Source organism: Ornithodoros turicata, chromosome 10, assembly GCF_037126465.1.
Source record: "Ornithodoros turicata isolate Travis chromosome 10, ASM3712646v1, whole genome shotgun sequence".
Classification (NCBI taxonomy): Eukaryota; Metazoa; Arthropoda; class Arachnida; order Ixodida; family Argasidae; genus Ornithodoros; species Ornithodoros turicata.
The window spans coordinates 17,106,325-17,129,799 of NC_088210.1; the positions used below are offsets into that span (position 1 = coordinate 17,106,325).

At 46.2% G+C, this 23,475-nt stretch overlaps 1 protein-coding gene across 1 annotated transcript in view; it reads right to left on the minus strand.

The window, feature by feature from the left end:
• Nucleotides 1–19,146, minus strand: part of LOC135370722 (calcium/calmodulin-dependent protein kinase kinase 1-like) — a 129,581-nt gene extending 110,435 nt beyond the window's left edge. Inside the window, exon 1 of the mRNA XM_064604536.1 lies at nucleotides 18,963–19,146. Within this exon, the coding sequence (XP_064460606.1) occupies nucleotides 18,963–19,026 (64 nt within the window). The 5' untranslated portion in view covers nucleotides 19,027–19,146. The remainder of the gene's footprint in view (nucleotides 1–18,962) is intronic.
• Nucleotides 19,147–23,475: the final 4,329 nt, after the last annotated feature.

Here is a 23,475-nt window from a genome sequence, read left to right on the forward strand (position 1 = left end):
TGTAATTTCTCTCGTTACCCAAGACGGGCGCTTTCACCCTTGCCCTTAAATTGCGATGGAGGGACACCCGCGGCTCTTGTTCTGCATCACCGCACACAAAAGCAATAGACGTCGTCACTGCGCCGAAATTCTATCTATCATAATTAAAAAGCTCGTTAGTCAAAATTAATAAGGACAAAGCGCCAGGAGGTGACCCACTTAACCTAAAATATATTGTCATTTATTCTAATTTAAAAAAGAAAGAAAGAAAGAGGCATTTTGTAACCTTGACACCAACATAAAAGGAACGGCTTTCATCCGTTGCGTCGTTCGTGATTTATGAGGGAAGGAAACAGCAATCTACGCTTTCTCTCTCCTTCTCAAGATGCGCAACAATGCGGAGCGGGCCCTGATTGGTCTGCTCAAACGATCTGTCATTGAGGGAGATCGGCTGAGGTGACCAATCAGAGGTTTCTCCGCATTGTCGCGCATTTTCAGAGAGAGAGGGAACGCGTACAAATCTTTGCACTTCAGTCCCCTTTAATACGTCGAGTGGCCGAAGCTGTTTGTTTTCGTCTCTCTCTTTTTTTTATATTTATTTTTACAATAATAACCGTGTAGTTTTGCTGCACAGCACGTGGATCTCCTTCCCCTTTTCGCCTCTCTCTCTCTCGCCTTTCGTCTCTCTTCTTTTTCGTCTCACTCTCTCTCTCGTCTCTCTCTCTCTTTTTTTTTAAGAATAATATCCCTGTAGTTTTGCTGCACAGCACGTGGGTCTCCTTTCCCTTTTCATCTCGCTCTCTCTTTCTCTCGTCTTTCGTCTCTCTTCTTTTTCGTTTCTCTCTCTCGTCTCTCTCTTTCTTTTTTTACGAATAATAACCGTGTAGTTTTGCTGCACAGCACGTGGGTCTCTTTTCCCTTTTCGTCTCTTTTCGTCTCTCTCTCTCTCTTGTCTCTCTCTTTCTTCTCTCTCTTTCTTTTTACGAATAATAACCGCGTAGTTCTGCTGTACAGCACGTGAGTCTCCTTTCCATTTTTTTTCCACAAACCGCTCTCACGGTCATACCATTCACTCACGGCACTCCGACCATTTTCCAATCAACACTTCAACGAATCAAAGCTGCATTCGATATACACTCCCATTCTGCCACAGCGGACAGAAATGCACGCACACACTAATGTCTGCCTGATTGCACATGGGGAGGGGAGGGGGAAGAAACTGGTTAAAGGAATCAGATTGTTCGACGGGGCAGAAATTGCTTTCAAGAGCATTGCAGCTCCGTTCGACAAGGAGTGATATCGAACGCTACGTCCGCGCAAAAAAAGATTTCGTCTCCGTTAGGCGTTTCATGCATGGCTGGGTGGAGTACCTTGAGTCACCGTTGCGTTTTCTACTAGCTTATCTGCTCCAATAGGATTAATAACGGTCCGCTTCTCTTCTCATTATGCTCAGCCCCTGTCTAGAGGGGCATAATCAGCTTTACCGTGCTCGGCATTGTGGGGACTTTACAGGGCGAAGCGGAGGACCGATGCAGATTTGCTGTTGTTATCTTGCACTCTGCACTGTTACAGAGCGTTGAGCAACGGCTGATCAACCATGAACTTCTGGAGCTTCTGTGTACACTCTTAAAAATGAACTTCACCGCATAGCACGCTCCTAGCCAACCATCACCCCGAATGACAACGTTCTCGCCCTAGATTTGTTGAAAACGGGAGGAGGAGCCTATTTTGTGCCATTATGCACGGCACAAAATAGGCTCCTCCTCCCGTTTTCAACAAATCAGGGGCGAGAACGTTGTCATTCGGGATGGTGGTTGGCTAGGAGCGTGATATGTGGTGAAGTTCATTTTTAAGAGTGTACAAGATATACACCCGTATAGCTCACGCTCCTACACTCTTAAAAATGAACTTCACCGCATAGCACGCTCCTAGCCAACCATCATCTCGAATGGTGTCGTTATCTGCCCTGATTTGTTGAAAACGGGAGGCGTACGCCTTTTTGTGACACTTATGCTGTTCATAATTGTCACAAAAAAAGGCGCACGCTTACCGTTTTCAACAAATCAGGGCAGGTAACGATATCATTCGAGATGATGGTTGGCTGGGAGCGTGCTATGCGGTGAAGTTCATTTTTAAGAGTGTAGCCAACCAACATCCTGAATGACATCGTACTCCCTCTGGTTTGTTGAAAAGTGAAGGCCTAAGCCTTTTTGTGACACTCGGGCAGTTGCGTTGCCTGTCACAAAAGGGGCGTACGCCCCGCGCTTTCCACACACCAGGAGTGGTAGCGGTATCATTCCGTGCAATGGTTGACCTTCGCAGTGTGATGTGGTGAAGTTCACGATTCACCTTTCATCCCTACTCTCTTAAAAACTGAACTTCATCGCATAGCACGCTCTGCGCCAACCTGTGCCACGAATGATAGGGCTTCTGATTCGAGGAGAGAGGGAGGCGTACGCCTTTTTGTGTCAATTATCGTCTATCCAAATTGACACAAAAAGGCGTATGCCCCCCCTCTCTCTCTCTCTCTCTCTTCGAATCAGAAGCGATAACCCCATCATTCGTGGCAATGGTTGGCGCAAGACAAACAAGACAAACGTGGAACCGTATCTCGCTAGAGTAATACATGTATAGTTGTATACGCCAAACGAAAATGGCTTGTCGGGGTACGGTATAGTCATTATCTTTCCACCTTAACTCCTATCTGCAGGTGTTTAGTTAAGGGTGTAATAAGTGTAATATTGCTCTTCTACGCTTCGTAATTCTATTTACAATTTATTCGATACTTCGCCTTCATAACGTGTGCACGAAAACGCACTTTTTTTCGGATACGGGCGAGTAGACGTACTGTCATCCAGATATCTCTATCCATTGTTACGTCATTTGAAGAGCTGTAGCACCCAATCAGACGCCAACGCGGAGGTACACATAACGTTCTGCTCTATACACTCTTAAAAATGAACTTCACCACATAGCACGCTCCTAGCCAACCATCATCCCGAATGACAACGTGCTCGTCCCTGATTTGTTGAAAACGGGAGGCGGAGCCCATTTTGTATAGCCGTACATAATGAATACATAATAGGCTCCGCCTCACGTTATCGACAAATCATGGGCGAGAACGTTGTCATTCGGGATGATGGTTGGCTAGGAGCGTGCTATATGTGGTGAAAATACAGACCTATCGGATTCATCTATACAAAAGGTGTCACAGCCTACAAGTTAAAATCGCCGTTTGGAGCCGACACAGTCGGCCGGTTAGCTTGGTAGAGGTCATAGCTCCTTTACATGCGTCTCTCCAACGTGCATAGCACGGCGTGCTATGCGGTGAAATTTTGTTCCGAGAGTGTGTAGGTGATTACCTTGTAAGGTGGCTCCACCTTTATTTCGCAATGTGTGGGTATTAAAACGATAGAAAGAACAGCCCCGTCGTCATTCCACAGGGGACATTATCTTTATTGTCCTCCTCGTGTATAGTAGCTTACCGCTTGTAGGCCGCTGTCCCGTACATGTCATAACCTTTTACGACGACGACGCGTCGCACGTGTGAGCAGCCCACGTGGGACAACCTCAACGCACGCACGTGCGATACTGCATCCTGTAGAGAGAGTGCAATACACACTCTAAAAAACAGAGCTTCACCGCATATCACGCTCCTAGCCAACCACCATCCCGAGTGGCATCGTTCTTTCCCCTGATTTGCTGAAAATGGGGGGGGGGGGGGTACGCCATTTTTCTGGTATTATGCAGTCCATAGTTGGCACAAAAACGGCGTACGCCCCCCGTTTTCATCCAATCAAGGGAGAGAACGTCGTCATTCGGGATGATGGTTGGCTATAGGAGAATGCTATGCGGTGAAGCTCTGTGTTTAGAGTGATAAGTGTCCTAAAAAAAAAGCGCGCGCCTCTCGTTTTATAGTTGGCTACACTCTTAGAACAGAACTTCACCTCATAGCACTCACTTTAGCCAAACATAATCTCGAATATGTGACGACACTTATGCACTTATGTTAGTGAGTCACAAAAAGGCGTACGCCCCACGCTTTCAACAAATCAGGCTTCCCGTCCATCGCCGGCGTCCCGTCAAAAACGAATTCATCTTTTGTACATATTTTCTTCACCATCCATATCTTTTCCCATCCATGATCATTTATCATTCATTGCCTCTCATTTGTTAATATCCGCAATTTGCATCGCCCTGTATCGTTGATCTTGTGTTGTGTATGTTATGTGTGTGTTTTCCTTGTTGTATAGTACCATGTGAAATCCGTCTAGTAAATCTCTCCCACACACAAATCAGGAGTGATATCTGTGGGCAATATGGTGGGCTTTCACCGTGCTGTGTGGTGAAGATCTGTTCAAAGTGGCTACTAGCCTGAAGCAAGCGAGAGAGTCCAATGCGTTTGCTCTCGCTTTCTTCACTGATGTGAAGACGGCATACGACTCGGTAACGCCCACGGCATGTTAAGCTGCGCTCGAAGAAGCTCGTATCACTGGCCGGCTGCTGGGATACCTCTGTGACTTTCTATCCGGCAGAACGTTTGACGTGTCTGCCCGCGGGTGTATTAGTTCTATGAAGAAGTTTGAGCGAGGAGTCCCACGAGGCAGCGTTCCATGACCTTAACTATTCGACCTAATCATATGGCTGGAATACACCGAGGAATCCGCCCTACACCATACACCCTTCGTCTCACCATCTACGCGGACGACATCTGTGTCCGCATCGTGGGAACGAACAAGGAGAAAATTCGTGACACAGCTGATATTGCCTTGAACGGGCTTAATGCGGCGCTGCTTGCGAGAGGTCCGGAAGCGTCGCCAGAAAAGTCAAAATGCATGGTTTGCATTCCCCGTGGAAAGTACGTGGGGCAAAGGCTTCCCTAGCCTCAGCATTAATAACACTCCCATCCCAAGATGCGCGTCATGTAAATATCTTGGTGTCACCAGCAGTAGCGCATTATACGCTGGTCTAAGCAAGTCAACCAGACTATCTGCAAGGGAAAGAAAATGCTTAACTTGCTTCGCAGAATCAGCGGTAAATCACGGGGCTGCAATGCGCGGTCATTGCTCACCCTGCACAAAGCTCTCATATTGTCATGTATTCTCTACATGGCGCCGTACGTAGACCTTGCGCCTGCGCAGTGGCAGGCCCTTGAGCGCCTTCATCGTGCCGGAATAAGAACTGCGCTTGGTCTACCTACATTTCCTGGCATACCAACGGACGGCCTCTTCCCCGAAGGTTATTATGCAGAACGACTTACAAAAACTCGCAACCTCGTGCGTTTTCTTCAAGAAACGGGCCTCGCAGAAAGACCACTCTAGTTCACCTCTCATCTACAGCGCACCTCCGTCCCATCAGTGTCGTTCATCCTGCCTATGCCTCACTTTGAACTCGTCAACTCTCTTCTCCCCCCCCCCTTTTTTTTTCTCTCTCTCTCTCTTGTTTTTTTTTTTTTTTTTGCTATAGTCGTGACGATGCTCACTTGAGTGCGGCCAACAACGGTAAGCTAAGTCGACCCCCCCCCCCCCCCCTCTGTCTCAAAAGTGTAGGAGCGCGTTATGCAGTAAAGCTCTGTTGCACGAGTCATGGTGTATTTCCCTTTACTACCGAACAACAACCTCGAACCCTGCGAAACAAACACGTGATTATATTGCCGAGGAGTAAAAGAAACATATACCAAGTAACAAACACCAGAAAACACTCGACAGTCGTGTTCAACCCATAGAACGGCATCTCCGGTGCTGAAGTTGAACTTTATTCTTTCCTTATTACATTTAATATGAAGGTAGCCTTTGTCAAACTTAAATATGTACACGAAAGAACTTTACATGCAGCGTTTCAAGCACTATGTTCGTTTCCTGCGGATATTCATATTTATCCTTTAACATCCTTACAGATATTAAACGTGTGTATATAGCCTAAGCCCTAGGGCTTTCCCTCTTATTTTTTATATATAATAAACATATCCCCCCCCCCCCTAGGGGCTTGTTGGCCACATCAGTCAGCTACAAGAAAATAGGAACTTGTCTCAATAAACCTGTACACAAACCTGTCACAAACTGCAGAAACCCACCACGTGTGACATACTTGTATAAAGAGAAACTTATTACTTGCTACGAAATAGAACATATGAAATACATTGTTTTAAACTGTTATATTAGACTTCCAGAAGGAATTGTTTAATATGTTTGAGAACTCGTCTGGAAGTGGAAGTTATTAAGTCCTTTGAGGCAGTATAAAATATGTGGAGAACATAACATTTTCTTTGATACTTACCATATTCGGTGTATATATTCGGGGTTCTATATAGAATGGTAAAGAATTTCTTGGTGGTCTTTTACGCACCACTACGGTTTTGTACGAACACGACTACAGCGCGACGCTAGCACCCGGTATATATAGACTAACTCGCTCTTTGCACCGACAATTACCGCCTCCAGGAATGTCGCGATGCCAGGTTAAACGCGGGGAGGCAAAACTTGGGAAAAGCTTCGTGATTAGCGGAATGTGAAGGGCAAGTTTTGTTCAACGACGGCCATAACTCGGTTAACGCAGTGCAAACAACATTTCGCGCAATTTGCTCGGGCGCAGAAAACACGATTACGGACACTACAGGGACTTGAAGCAGTTATTGATCGATTCCGGAAAGCACCGCAATATCGGGGAAGGGGGAGAGGGCTCCTAAGGGAAAGGAAAGCGGTCACTTCTCGATGACGGACTGCCGGAGCTGTCGACGGTCTTCTATATAAACGGCCCGACACGATTCGCTCTGCTCGAAGTGAAGGCTCAGTGATTCCAGCTCCCGTGGATGGAGGGATAGGAAAATCGCAGTGCGCGGGAATACTTGGTGGCAGTGATCTATCGAGACCCATCCCACACACCCCTAACCACCCCCAAAATTTGGGAGACACCCCCGTAAAATCTTGTGAGATTGCGCAATATTTCGACGTGGTGACGTCACCCCCCCCCCCCCACCCACCCTCTGCAGATCCCGACACAAGCCCAAGGACGAAATTATTCTGGGTAAACCACTGCATCGTGGTTATCGCCCAAGCAGCACAACATCTTGGCCCAATATTGGACCAATATTGGGCCGGCATTGCCAATATTGGGCCAAGATGCTGTGCTGCTTGGGCGAATGCGTTCTAAATACAGAAGGGGGTGGTGGTGATGAAATTACTTGCCGTGTATAGTCGGCCATCGTCATGCGGGCAACGTCACAATTATCGCAGGAGGGGGGGGGGTGATGATCGTGCGTCCAGGGCCGACTTCACAGGGAACTGCGCCGACATTTGTCTTAAAGCGTATGAGGAAAACCCAGGCAAAGCATCCAGGCAGCACAGCTGGCGCCCGGATTCGAACCTGGGTCCCATCTAAAAACCGAAACTTCACCGCATAACGTGCTGAAGGCCAATCACTGCACAGGATGATACGGTTATGACTCCTGTTTTGCGGAAAGCGCGGACCGTAAGCCTTTTTGTGACAACTGAACTGCGTAAGTGTCACAAAAAGGCGTGCTCCTCCCGTTTTAAACGATATCGTTCCGAAATGCAGTTGGATCTGAGCGTGTCGTGCGGTGAAGCCCTGTTTTGGGGTGGCACTCTTAAAAGTGAGCTTCACCGCATAGCACGCTCCTACCCAACCATCATCCTGAGTGACATCATCCTCTCCCCTGATTTGTTGAAAACGGGAGGCGTACGCCATCTTTGGACCAGTTATGCAGTACATAATTGGTACAAAAAAGGCGTACGCCCCCCGTTCTCAACAAATCAGGGGCTAGAACGATGTCACTCAGGATGATGGTTGGGTAGGAGCGTGCTATGCGGTGAAGTTCATTTTTAAGGATGTACGCTCTAACCACACGCAACCAACCATCATCTCGAATGACATCGTTTTCTCCCCTAATTTGCTTGAAAAGGAGGCGTACGCCTTTTAATGACACTTACGCAATGACGTTAAATGTCACAAAAAAGGCGTACGCCCCGTTCTTTCCACAAATCAGGTAGTGGTAATCGCATCGCTTTGTGCAACGCCTTTAGCGTGTTATGTGATGAAGTCCTGTTTTACGAGTGTCAGCCAACGCAGCCTACACGCAGAACCACCATTCCGAATGATATCATTCTGTGTCCTTATTGGCTTAAAATGGGAGAAGGCGCCTATCTCGGACACATTATGCATGTCCCAGACAGGCTCCTCCCCTGTTTTGAACGAATCATGACACAGAATGGTATCATTCGGAATGGTGGTTCTCTAGCAGAGTGCTATGCGATGAAGTTCTGTTTTAACAGTGTACATCCATGATGTGTGCTGGCGAGCGCAAGCCGTGACCAGTTCATATGACCATAATACTTCGATGAAGATGTCGCAGTCCCTCTCATATATTTTTCCTTAAGAAATACTGACTGGATAAACAAATAGTATAACCAACAAGCTCGGCAATGATATGGTAATAACCATAACCATTTACATTCCACTTAACTGCGCAGCGACGAAATTGTGTGCGTTGTCATGCCCCTCATATGTCAAGCGCTAGTAAAACATTCGCTTCCGATGGAACCCCTGTATATGGCTGTGGCTGTGGACCGGCTGTATCGACAATGCACGTTTGACGCTCCTGACCCAAATCTCACTCGTGCGAGCGCCCTCATTAATTATGCTTTACGGGATTGGACCCGAGATTACGAGATTGTCCCGTGAAACGAGAAGTTCCTCCCGCGAAATAAAATATTGCACTCGAAATGGGGGCAATGTAATTTAGCATTCTGGTTCAGCATTAGATATGCGCGGGTTCCAGGATTGGGGCCACTCTCGTATTCTGTAACTCTACAGGGTGTTTCACCTAAAGTGATAAAAAAAATTCCAACTGGCGACGTACTCGTCGGAGTACTGTGGGACTTTCGGCAGTTACCTTCTGGAAACTTTTGCCACCATTGAGGAAGGCTTTGGACAATTTTTAATTGCGGGAAATTTATTTTTTTCGATTGAACTTTGAAACTTGCATTGACAGAGCGACTGAAAAATTGCATTTTACAGATATATGAAGTCCTCCACTGATAACCGCAGACCCAACAAAAGCTACGCACAGTATCGCAACAAAAATGTCGAAAAAATTTGTAAAAATTACGCTTTGTGATAAGACGGTTGTCACCAGCATCAAGGTCAAAGCGGGGGAAAGAGAGGTAAAACAAGAGGTGGGAACACTTCCTCCTCTCCCCGCACCTTCCGCGCGCTCTTCTTTGCGACAATCAAGCGGGCGGGGCTAAAGCGGAATTTTTACAAATTTTATTGTACTGTTTCTGTTGCGGTACACTGCATAGTTTTTGTTGGGTCTGTGGATATCCGTGGAGGACTTCACATTTCTGTAAAAAAAAGTGAGGTTCGCTTGGCAATTTTCAAAGTTCAATTGAAAAAAATTAATTTCCCTCAATTAAAAATTGTCCAAAACCTTCACAAATCGCGGCAAAAGTTCCCAGAAGGTAATTACCGAAAGTCCCGAAATCCTTCGTTGAGTACGTGGCCAGTTCGAATTTTTTTTCACGTCAGGTGAAACACCCTGTATATATTCTGTAAAGTAGGAATTAAAAGCGCTGCGCTTTGATGGTGTGTTGTTCTTGTTCCTTTTGTACACTCTTAGAGAGAGAGAGAGAGGAAAAAAAACGGTGGAGCAGTTACACCTTTTAGGAGGTAATAGTTTTTGCATATGCTGTGCATAAAAGGTTGCAAAGTTCTACCTCTTACCTCACTCTCAAAACAGAACTTCACCACATAGCACATTGTCCGTCAAGCCTTGCCACGAACGATAGGGTTATCGCTCCTGATTCGGTGAGCGAGGGGCTCGTACGCCTTTTTGTAGCAATTTGGATATGTGATAATTGCTTGTACCACCCTTTTACACCCTTTTCTCAGACGCTATGTTGACTGAGGCGGTAACTATAGAAGTTACCACCTTTTCACACCCTTTTTTCTTGTTGTTTCTTGTTCGCCCTTGTTTCTTGAGTGTATTGTTCTCAGGGTAATGGTATATATCTTTCATTCCACCAGGAGAAGCGGGGGAGTGTCCCTTTAAACCTTTTCCGTGAAACAGACCCCGGGTGGGGGGGGGGGGTAACGTTGGGTAGACGAGCGGTCTGCCTGCCTAACTGACGGCATGTTGCTCAGGGGGAGGGAGAATTGGGGGGGGGGAAACAGACAGGTGTGCAAATTACGTCTCTTTCATTTTCTTCCATTTATCTCTCTCTCTCTCTTTTCGCTTTTCGTGGCAGTCAGAGGTGCAGTATACCACATAAATTCAATATCCGTAACGACGAACTCGAGCAATTGTCCCTGCGCACAACAAAAGTCCCCCCCCCCCCCCTCCCCGAAACTTCTCGGAAGAGATTACACGCTCTTCCTTTTGATGTCCTTCCCTGAAATCTGGGTATTGATCCTTCATTGATCCCGTTCCTGTGAATGCTCGATTCTATGTCTCGAAAGACTCCTTCATCTCTGATCTTGCCGATTATTTTGCGCGGTAACGAACGCCTGCCGACCATCGACTTCTTTTGCTCGGAACTGAAATTCTCGGGGTGAACGCGCCTCGGTGACGCTCATGTCGGCGTCACATCTTCAGCGCCGTGGACACGACCCAGAGTGTTTGGTCGCCTTCATTCCGGAACACAAATGGAAGGAAAAACAACAACAACAACAACTTTATTATGATGGCTATGATGACAGGGGCACGTGTTTCATGTTGATGGCCCCTGCCGAAGAGATTTTAAATTTTTTTATTATAAGATTCTTAATTTTGATTTTTAGTTCAATTTTTTAAAATTTCTAATTTATTTTGAATTAGGGGATTTTAAATTTAATTTTAATTCGTTGAAGATGTCCGCGAGGTTGTGGGCGTAGCATTTACTTTGGCGACTTTTCACTGAATGAAATTCACTAATGTTATTCTGGCAATTAGATGAACTAATTAGCTATTTATACAATAATATATTTATTTAATTTAGTCCTACGCCTAATCGTTACATAAGATTTATAATGTGGCAGATCTATAAATGATCGGAAATGCGAAAGTGTGCAGTAGTCGCCTATTGCAGCTCCACGTTTACTACTAAAGGGCGTACCTCGGCAAAACTCACTGATGAGCATGCTCGTTTATGCTCACGCATGCTCAACGTGGGGAATGAGTGAGCACGCGTGAGCAAACGGAGAGATGAGCGGGTGGTGAGTGAGAGTGAGTGTGAGTGAGCAGGAGACACAAGTGCCGACCTCTGCTAAAGGGTGATTAATAGCACAGATCAGCAGGTTGACAACGTGATAAAGAATGAACAAGTGATAAATGATTATGAAATGATTAACGTAGTTCGTGGGCGTACAATATTTCCATGGGTCATCGCTATTCCGTCGGTTTGTTCTAGTGAAAGAGGAATGGCCCTGACAACATGCAATCTTTAACTTCTCTTGGAACAAGACGCGCTTCTCTTTTAGGAATTTACTTCTTAGAAGAAAAAACGTGAAGAAAAAAGAACGTGAAGAAAAATGTATTTTATGTATATATAGTAAACAGTTGATGCTCTTAACCGTCTTTGTTATTTTTGAATTTACTTCTCTCCAAGTTGGTCGCCCTTACGCATCGTTGAAGTGGCTCATGATTACACACGCAATAACACAGACTAATGGTCGTAAGCGGTCAGCATTAATGCGGATAAACATCTTGAGCAGGAGATCACACTCGTGTAAGAAGACATGGTGCCACAATCAACAGGGCCTGCGTTAAACTCAAGAAGTTCATATCGATTACAAGCCTCTCCCTCAAACTGGTAAGGAACACAGCTGAGACCACCAGCAATCGATTTTTCCTGAATATATTTGTACGGGCCGTATTTCCGTGAACAGGAACATCCGAGCATTCGACCTCTTCTCCAGGAACGAAGTCAACCGCCGCAAGACGCCGAAGTCTGCTCGTCTGTGGCGTGAAATAATTCATGTGACTTCGCGGGCATTAATAATTAATTATAAGTTCCCATTTCCCGCAGCTATTGTACCCGTGAGCCGTAAAGCCAGCGATTGCCTTGGAAGTGGAATTGTTTACTTGTCAGCCGACAACGGCGATAGCTTAAACAGCGAGCCCCTTTAAGTGCAGAATGCATTCTACGCATACCGTGTATTCACACAATGACATTCCCCAGACCATTCCCGCGGAAGATGGGAAGAACGTCACAGCTTTCTGCTGACACTTACCCACAACTCCTCAACGTCATGTCTTTTGGTGCAATTCTAACCGTGCGGAACACCCTGCGGCGTATTCACACTATATTTCGTGGCAGACGACAGGGAAAGATGCAGACGGGTGTCGTCTGCTAATAATGTCGTAGCAGACGACAGGGAAGGATGCAGACGGGTGTCGTCTGCTAAGTGTACGCCGCTCCCAATATGCCGGCACCGTGCGTTTGCTCAACATAACACGCGGAGGAACTTTTCTTCCACCAGTGTGTGAATACAATAAATAGGGAAGGAGGTCAGAAAAGGCGTGCATTCTTCAAACAGAACTTCACCACTTAACACGCTCCAAGACAGCCATCATGCCGAGTGACATCGCCCCCCCGCCCCCGATTTGTTGAAAACGAGGGACGCACGCCTTTCTGTGACACTTGTGTAGTTTGTATTGCCAACTGTATGATGGGACAAGCACAATGCTTGCCCACATCATGCTGCAAAGATAGTACTGCCCTCGCTCTAAAAACGAAGAGAAGGCTTGTGTAATTACGTGAATTGTTACAGAAAATGCGTACGCCCCGCGTGTACCAGAAATCAGAAGTTTGAGTTTGATTTGGAATTTTCTGGCGCAAAGCTATTCACAAATCAGAAGTGACAACTGAATCCTTCTGTGCGATGGTTGGCCTTCAGTGTGTGATATGTATAATGCGAAGTTCCGTTTTTAGATTGCGTGCGCACATCTGTCGTCCCTCGCAGTTTCCTGTGAAGCGTGCTTTCACTGCAGTGACGCAATGTAGGCAGGAGAAGCAACCGAGCAATATCCCCCCTCCTCGGCACTCTCTCAACGAACAGATCTAATATTGCCGCGACGTTGTAATGGAGTGTGATGGTTGTGAAGAAAGCCTTTGGGGCCCTGCTTAGATACACAATTCGGGAAGACACTAACGCACTGCAATCCAGCAGGGCGAATAGAAAGGCAGCGTCTAAATGAAGAAGCCGAGGCCCTGGACTTGGGTTATGCGACTGTTATATATACGTTATACGACTTATATATGTTATACGGCTACGTTATACGACTTGGGTATACAGCTTGTTATACGACTTATACGTTATACGGTTACATTATATTGTGTTATACGACTTGGTTATACAGCTTGCGTGGCTCAGTGGTTAGCGTGCTGGCCATGTCACGTCGAGAAGGGAAGGTTGCCGGCTGTGCTGTGTGGGGTTTTCCGGGGTTTTTTCCTCAGTCGGGGGCATTCAGACATATGTCGACACAGTTCTCTTAGAAGTCGGCCCAGGACGCACATTCCCCCCAGGGCGTCAGTCGTGACGTTGCCCACCTCTGCGAGGCCGACAACGGTTAGCCATTTCACCGGTATACGGTGCGTCATTTTTTTTTTTTTTTTTTTGCCTTCAGTCAGCCTTGGTAGCTGACCGTGATGGACGTCTCATCGTTGGCATAGAGACCCGCATCCGGAAATCGCCGGACGTCGCGGCTGAAGCTTGTTGCAGAAACTATAGAGCGAGCAGCTATCGTCATCAACGGTTGCTCAACCGACAATCGTACCCCAGAATAAATAATCAAATAATATCGCAATCAATAAATAAAAATCATTCCGCTACTCGTACGACAGCTAGCCCGCCTGGTCCTTCTAGTTGCGTCTACAATTGTGCATAGCGGTAGGATCCTAAGAAGTCTTGCTAGCTCCGATCAATGGGTTTCCTCCAATACAGTCAGTTCAGAAACACTGCGTTATGTAGTTGGGTTCTCGTAGCGCGGACGTGTCTTTAAAGAGCATAATCAACGCGTGAGTGACGATGTAAAGAGCATATTCCTGAAACCGATGCTAAAAAAATATAGCATTTTTGGTGCACACGACTTACTAGCACGAATATATGCGCTTCCCATTGTTGAACACGCAAGACAGGATTACATTTCGCTCGTATATTTGCTGCGCGCAAACTGTCAGGTCTTTCCTGCTCTCCTTTCGAAACAGCGCTACGCTTAATGACATCTTTATATAGAGCAGCGAAGCTCCCCTTATTATAATATACCCTCCTACGCCTGTACACTCCTGTACGCCCACGATGTTGTCGCATCCCCTTGTAGTCCGCATCATGGCTGCATGACGATTCGCAACTGAAAGGCCGGGCATCCTCTAGTGTTTCTGTCAGTCATCGTTCAGAAGCAGTATATTTCCGGAGTAATAACGTGTTGACATTATAATTCCGTACACTCTATACGTGTAGTACCCGAAAAAGACCCCTGGGGCGCTATCGGAGAACATTTGTAACGTTTTCTCGTGGCATTTAACTATGAAAATAACTCCTGGCACCTTTAAAAGGGGCACTGAAGTGCTAAAATTTCCTCTCGCGCAAAGAGAAATGCCGTTACTTTGGCAACAATACAAAAGGAACGGGGTTCATCCGCTGCGTCGCATCGTGATTTACTCTTCCCTCTCCCTCTACACTCTTAAAAAAATGGTGTACTTTAACTCCTTTCCTTGCCACAAATATAACACCCTTTTGGAGAGTACAATTACGCTCAAAAGGGTGTCTCCTCACTCCCTCAAGGGAGTAGCATAACACCTTCTCCCTGCCGGGGAGGAATATTACTCTCCAGTGGGGAGAAAGGTGTTATGCTACTCCCTTGAGGGAGTGAGGAGACACCCTTTTGAGCGTAATTGTACTCTCCAAAAGGGTGTTATATATGTGGCAAAAACAGGAGTTAAAGTACACCCTTTTTTTTAAGAGTGTACTTCTCAGGGGGGCCGACAGACCGTAGGATACCGCAAGTGGCGCACAAAGATAACGCGAGTCCCGGCTGAAACAGTTAACTCGTATTCTTTGGATTGAAAAACATGGCAACTGGAAACAGTCACGCAATAATTTATCGGGACACTACCGAGGAAAAAAAAAAAAAAAGAAGAAAAAGGAAAAGACATCACTCCTCTCTCGCAGGATGAGATCTTCCGCTGGAGTTTTACCAACGACCCAATAACTTTCGGCGCCGTAGCGTCCCAGCTTACGTCCTTGTCCCTTCCTGTTTCTTTCCACAGTATTTTTCCAGGCGTATACGTCTGCAGTGGTCTACGGCAAATGATGACGCGGAGAAGACAGACGAGGAAAAATCAATGCGTGAATCGAAAGGACGCACGATATGCGGTCTACAAGGCGCCGATATACAAGTAGAAACGGTGAGATTATTTTCGCGGAAATAATAGGTACACGTTATCGCTTCAGGAGGAGTGCACCAGGATAGCGAACAGTGTTTCTAGAAGGGCAATATGCAGGGATTTTAAACCAGAATGATAGGAAGATCCACGTCTTGCTTAAAGAGGTTGGGACACTTTCAATCGCGCATTCAGTAAAGTTATTCGCAAGTATTTAATTTCGCGATTCCAGGGCTGTTTCTCTTTGCGGGATAAACGTCAAGCTGTGTTCGCGAGTACAATTTCTCGCGATTTTTGTTGTTGCGAAATCCGCGAAAATTAATACATCGTGAATACAAATACGTTTATAGTATGTGGTTTATTACATCTTGGGCGCATTGTATACTGCACGCCAGAATACTGCGGAAAAAGAGAATTATGCTCCTACGTGTCCTACTTGGCCCTATAGAACAGACTCCCGAGCAAAGCGCAGACGTCACAGAGCTCAGAGTTGCGACCATTCCCATTGGCAGCCGTAAGCACGTGACTGCTGGTGCGCTTCTCTCACTGGCGGCGGTGAGATCTGAGCGGCATTAGTTTCGGTACTCGCGGTGCCCATTTTCTCCGCTTCTATCGCCCTCTTACCGCCTTCTGTATCTCAGTCGGTAACGTGCTGACTTGCTGAGCTCAAGGTCGCGGGTTCGATACTACGTGTAACATCACGGTACCATTATTATTGCTCTCTTCGCTCTGAAACTTTCAATGCAGTTCCACATCGGTACAAAGAATCGTCTGTTACGTTTATCTGGGATGATTTGTCGCGACCTCTTTACACACTTTCGGTTTCTTTTCACATACTTGAATGTACACACACTACGTAAAGGGGGGAGAGCCGATAGTCCAGAGAAATCCGCGAAGAACTTAAGCATAACTAGCAATCTAAAGGAGCACTAAAGTGCGAACATTTCTCCTCGCCGAATAAAATAATGCCATTACCTTGAGAGCGATACAAAAGGAACGGGGCTAATCCGTTGCGTCACCCCGCGAGTTATGAGCGAAAGAAGCCCCGATTTACGCTTTCAATCTTCCTCTCCTTCTCAAGACGGTCGACAATGCGGAGAGGTTTCCTCAAACTATCTCCAGCGATGATCGGACAAATCGTTTTGAAGGAGAACACCAATGAGAGCCCGCTCCGCATGGTCAACATTCTTGAGAAGGAGAGGAAGAGTGAAAGCGTGAATTGCGGTTTCTTCGTAAGTCACGAACGACGTAACCGACGAACACCGTTCCTTTTGTGTTGGTGTCAAGGTAACGGCATTCTTCAATTATGCGAGAAGAAATTTTTGCACTTTAGTGCACCTTTAATTCAACATGTATGAAGAATATCGGGACAAGAGTCGGGAGAACGAACTTGTTTCGCCGCCTCGGCAAAACGGAATTCGATATATACGTGTAACCGGAGTAGCGCAAGTCTGACCGCGAGCACGGCGGACTGTTTGTAGCAGAGCAAATAAATAGAACACTTTTGTGTGGTTCAACAAAAAGGAAGTAGTAACACTATACAATAATGGATGGTGAAATTGCTGAAAGGATCAGCTTTCACCCAACGCACCGATGCAGGATCCACATCGCTCGCAATCGTGATCAGGTAGCGATTGTGATCGCCCTAAGCTGCGGACAAAGCGAGTCTCAGCGACAGAAATCAACAACGCAGACACTTGTCCCCCGTTCGCGAACATGGTTACACACTTGAAGGAGGGTTAGCGCATGCGCAGTGGCTTCCTTTCGCCCTCTCGCTATACTTGCACTGCCGGTTCCGGGTTGGCCTGATGGCGGCGATGACAGAGGCCCGCGCGAACAAAACAACATCGACAAACGCCGAAACAGATGAAATCGCATTTTTATTAATGTGAATTTCTTGAAAGTTGACATCCTGGACTAGTGTTTTCTTTTAATTTTCAACTTCTGGGGGTATTGTGTAAAGCTTCCACCAGACATCCGATGTCATCATCACCCATCACATCACATCATCATCATCACCCATTCATCTATGCTGTTGTTGTTGTTCATTTATTGTTGTTGTTGTTCCACCAGACGGCTGCAAATGAAAACCAAGATCACGAACGTGAAGTGCGGACGGTACGACGTGCCCAGCGGGCCGACCAGGATTGTGGACCGATCGATCCAGATTGTGTGCGACATTGCGTTTTGGGTATAAGGTAGAAATATACGGCTAAAAGAGAATAGTCTTTTTGGCTAAGTAGGTCAATTAAACCCTGTGTGAGTACGATCGATGGGAAACTCACACGTGTGCTTCCCCGAAATCAATGTTGCACGACGTTGTGGAGGAAGGTAAGTCTTCTTGGGGACAAAATCGCTGGCAGGCGGTTAAATAGCTTTTAAATGGTGTAGTCCATGACGTCGTAAAGTGAAGAATGGCAGAAGTGAGTGGAGTGTGTATTCACACGAGCGTCGTACTCATGGAATATTCTAATGGAAGAAAAACCAAAAAACTGCTCACGAAGCCGAAGTTCCGCTTCGTGTTATGTTGAGCATTCACACGGTGCCAGGATATCGGGAGTGGCGTCCTGCGCACTTAGCAGACGACACCGTCAGCGTCTTTTCCTGTCGTCTGCTACGGAATATCTTGTTGCGGTGTCGCAGGGTATTCCGCGCGGTTAGCAGTGCACGTGAAGACACGACGTCGAACGCTCGCGCTCACGTGACAGCATCTTCCGCTGGAATATTCTGGGGAATGTCGCTGGTGTGAATACACGGATAAAGGGGCACTAAAGTGGAAAAAAAAATTCTCCTCTCAATTATTAACCAGCTAGTTTTCGTTATTTTTTTTTGTTACTTTCCCCATTATCGTTGTCCAGTATCCTAATATAATGTCTCTAACGGCGCTAATACCAACGAATCAACCATATAATAATCAATCAATATGTACGTTAAAATCTACATTATTGTGAACGCACTTTATTCAGTCTTTGCGACTACTTCGTTTCAGCACTAGACGGGATCCACCCTAATGACATTCCAATCCATCCCAGACATATCGCTTGATGCACGTAGATGAGGTGGGCACTGATAAGCTCGCAGTCGCGCCAACGCTGGCTGATAGCAGTAAGAAATGATAACACATGACGCGCACGACGAAGTCTCCCACTGTTTCAGACAGCGTACCAAGACGCACGAAAACGCTGTATCGACCAACCGGCTATTTGCGTTTACGGAACAGCGAAACTTTCAACGCTAGAAGGGATGTTTCTTTCCCGCACAACACGTGTCGCATGCAGTGAAGCTCCACTGCAGGTAAACAAGTAGTAGATTAAAATTAAAGAGTAAAGTTCACTTTGTACGTTATGCAATCAGTAAGGTGCCAAATACTGAATACAATTTACAGAGTATTCGAGGAGTCGTTCCATCTTTCCTTCACACCCATTAAGTGAAAACGTTACAGAAAAAAAGGAACGTTGTTTCCAACTGTGTATTCTCGATCGCCGCCTGGTTTTTGTGAATGTTCGTGAAAGAAGAACAAATATACATTTTCTACGCTAATCGGTATACTTGTCAGCAAACCAGTAGTTGCGCGTGTGAGGAAGATATACTGCGAGTGCTACTCACCGGAGCTCGTTGTCGAAGCTGCCATACCCGTGGTAGGAGGTCCTTTCTCAGTCTCTAGAGTCATCGGGTACAAGCACCAGAGAAGCCGACATGCATGGAGTCAATACCGTCAGAGCACATGGCAGAGAATATCCGGAGAGCATGGAGTACACAACGCGCAGGGGAACAGCGTTACGAACACGCGTCGCGCAAGTGTAGTTGTGAGCCCCGCGAATCAACCGACGGAGAAAGCCCAACTCGCGTGCTATCGTTTGCGTCACGTGACCATTTGGAAAAACGCGCGAGAGCCAATGGGAGTGGCAGCACGTGGGTGCGCTCCTAGGCAACGGGGAGATGCTCACTGTCTTGAAAGGTGAAGCGGATTTCTGGGAAAGGCGAAACGTGCGCCTTGAAGCTTCTTGGACACGTGGATGTTGATGTTGATGTTGATGAAGAAAAAAATACTAGGGAGGGACACGTGGAGGTGGATGCTCAGGTGACAGTTCGTGTGTGTTGTGAGAGGCGACACAATTGCCTGTAAGGTCTGATGTAAGAAGCCTGTGCAGAGCGCGCGCGCATCGTTTGCGTTCCCAGCAGTGGTTTGCCCAAGATCGCTTGCACGAGGTGGAGGGTTGAAAAAAATTGGGAGAGGGGGTAGTTATTGTGGTTGCGTTGTAACAGCTTTATGTATCATGCTCGACACGTGTCTAAAGCAGAGATGGGGGGATAACGCATTGCATCTCAGTAATGAGTAATGCTATAATGCATTACATCTTCAGATGAGCAATGAGTGATGTAATCAACATTACGTTTTGATCGCGTAATGTGTAATGACATTTGGGGGGGGGGGGGGGCGTACGCCAGCTCATAATTGCCACAAAAATGGCGTACGCCCCCTGTTTTCATCAAATCAAGGGAGAGAACTTTGTCATTCGGGATGGTGGTTGGCTAGGAGCGTGCTATGTGGTGAAGCTCTGTTTTTAGAGTGTGTTCCAAAAAGGCGGACGCCTCCCGTTCAGGGTCATTCAGTCCCGATGTCGTTCGGGATGGTGACAGGCGAAGACCGTGCTATGTGGTGAAGTTTCTGCCCATACCTCACCTTGCACCCTTCACCTTTCTTATTCTTTTCCTTCCTTTTTTATTTTATTTATTTATTATTATTATTTTTTTATTTTTTTTTTGCTATAGTCGTGACGATGCTCACTCGTGTGCGGGCAACAACTGAAGCTATTTCGGCATCACCCTTTCTATATTTTTTCTTTTTCTTTTTATTCTCTCTTTCTTTCTTTCTTTTTTTTTTTTGAGTGTAGCATTACAATACAGATCACAGTCTCTATGTACACGGGCTGGATACCTGTCAACAAAGCACGGTCCGAGCGCATATACTTGCACTGTATAACTGAGACGAACCTTTCCATACTTATACGGCCTTGAAACGAAATTGAATTAGCTTTCTTCCTGAAAAATACATGTCCCATATTTCACGAGCGACGTCATTTTTCCCCTCTTTCTACGTTTTCCGCGCAAACATACGCCGTGAAGCGATAAATAAAACGCAGATTTTCGCTCTATTTGTTATTGTTCCTGGTGAGCGGCTTTTCCTGGATCTGCGTGTAAACAAGATCAGACTATACTGGAAGGTCAGTGCAGGAGCGACGAATAAATGTTTATATTCATGAAGCCGTCTCGTTCATAAACAAGATTCCACGAACTCGTTGATTCCACGCAGAGTTTACAACGCGTACGCATAAATAAACTAAACCTGGGTTGTTCTTAGAAACGAGAAGACATGCTACGACGTACAATACAACATCGCAGGGTATACGTATGCGCTTTTTGTGACAACTCGCATAACTGCATAAGTGTCACAGAAAGGCGTACGCCTCCGTGCTTTTCAGCAAGTCATGGGAAGGAACGATGTCGTTACGCGATCGTGTTATGCGGTGAAATTGTGTTTTAAAGAAAAAGTGAAGGTTTATCTTCCACAACTTATGCTCGCGATGTCGATAAATCTGAAACGCAATACGTCGATTCCTTGGGCTAATTCATGGGAGCGTGATGACAAACGATAGGCCTATTGACATATTAGGAATCTACGGAGCGTTCATTAAAATCAAAGAACCTAACCAATTAAAATTGGAGGCTCAGAAAAATTAACATACCTTGTTCGGTGCAATGTGCAGCTGTCAGTGCAACAAACTACGCACTTCGTGGCAATATTGCATTTGCTCCGCTTCGAAAGGTTCGTTTGCAGTATCAGAGTTTTGTCACAGCTTGAATGGAAGCGATATACAAACTCTGCATCCAAGAAGAGACAAAGAACGCGTCTTTTTGTACTGCCGCGGAGCGCAATCTTCTGAAGAGCGCTGAATGGACGGTGGGAAAATAAACCAACCGGTGGCGGGAGCTTTGTTTTGAACCTTGTCTTGTGCGTGTTCTCACCACGTTCCCTGTGGCCTTGGGATTTTCCGCTATGAATTCCAAAGAGACTTCCGGAAACCGTGTTTACACACGAGCGACATTCCCACGGAACATTCTAGTGGAAGAAAAAGGAAGAACAGGGCAGAAGTTCCTTCGCGTGAGCTGAATATCGAGTTGGCGTCCGGCGCAGTTAGCAGACGACATTGTCTGCGTGTTTCCCTGTCGTCTGCTATGATATATCGCAGGATGTTCGCGCGGTTAGCTGTGCACGAAAAGACTATCGCCCGTGTGAATACCACGACCTACCACGACCTGCTAGATTATAGCGACCATGCTATAGGCACCCCTTCCCAGCGCCGCATTTGGAAGCTAGCGGTGGCGCGCGCTACTCGTCGTCCCGGTTATTGCTTCCTCAACTCTACAATACTTTGTACTTCAGCTTACCTTAGCATTTCTGTACAAGCGGTGGATATCCCATGGAAGATGTTTCATTCCAAAGTTGATTATCATCATCATTCTACGCGTTTTCATAAAAGCTGTTGCTGTCGTCTGCTACGGTAGCCGTATACGTCCGCTTCTGCGCGTTCAAATTTCAAATTTCCGTTGTCCAATCACGATGTAGGTCTCGCGGGCCGATGAGTAGCGCCCCTAGCGGATCGTGCGGACGGGCTCCTCATAGGGGTTGCCGATTGTGACATGGTCGTTATAATCTACTAGGTGGTGGTGAATACACGTGTGTACGCAACTCTCTGTGTCCCCGCACCATACGGTTTCGAACACTCCCAATTTACGACTGTTCTTACGATGTACACTCCTTGTTCCGTCCTTTTACTTTTTCTTTCTTTCATTTTCTTTTTCTTTCTAGCGGGCGATTGCGAAAGGGTCGTAAGCTCGCTTCGAACTCGCAATAAGCATCAAGCACTTTACGTGCCCGACGCTCTGATTTACAGCGACATCTTACTTTTCCGTTGCACAATAAACCGTACGGGAAACAAAAGGCCTTCGTCCTTGAACTTTCCCATCGTAAAGAGTAAGAAATGAATCAATCCTCGACTTTATTGCCCTAGCGCTCTTCCAAATCCACCATACAAGCAGAGCAAAAGAATCACATTCCCTGACCAAGGATCAGGGGATTAGTGGCGGCTGCTTTAACGAGTGGCAGTCGAAACGCTCAACCCTCCGGGTCTTCCGATCACCGCTCGATCTTCCGTTGCGTGCGCATTTTCTGTTTAATTAAGCCGCTGAAGGGCACTGAGAAAGCGAAAAGAAAGAAATAAAAAGATAAGAAAAATCAAAAATGCGAAACAGAAAAGCAGCTGGTTTCAAAGCAAAGCTCGTTGCTAACAGCACCGAACTCGGAAGAATGATTTTTATTTGAACGCCACAAAAACAAGGGAGGAGGGAGTAATTGAATTCATTAGCTTGAAACGGAACTTCACCACATAACACGCTGAGGATCCACCACTGCACAGAATGACACCGTTACAACTAGTGATTTGTGAAAAACCGTGCGGGGTACGGCTTTTTATGACAGTTAACATACACTACTAGCCAACCATTATCTCGAATGATATCGTTATCTGCTCTGATTTGTTGAAAACGGGAGGCGTACGCCTTTTTGTGACAATTATGAACAGCATAAGTGTCACAAAAAAGGCGTACGCCTCCCGTTTTCAGCAAATCAGGGCAGATAACGATATCATTCGAGATTATGGTTGGCTAGGAGCGTGCTATGCGGTGAAGTCCATTTCTAAGAGTGTAGGAATGCAGAGAAATACACTCTAAAAAGAGAACTTTCACTAATGCCGCCAACCATTGCCACTAATGCACTCTCAGAAATGAACTTCACCGCATAGCACACCCATAGCCAACCATTATCTCGAATGACGTCGTTATCAGCACTGATTTGTTGAAAACTGGGGGCGTACGCCTTTTTTGTGACACTTATGCTATTCATAATTGTCACAAAAAAAGGCGTACGCCTCCCGTTTTCAACAAATCAGGGCAGATAATGATATCATTCGAGATTATGGTTGTCTAGGAGCGTGCTATGCGATGAAGTTCATTTTTAAGAGTGTGGTAGGGTTATCGCGTCTCATTCGAAGAGAGAGGG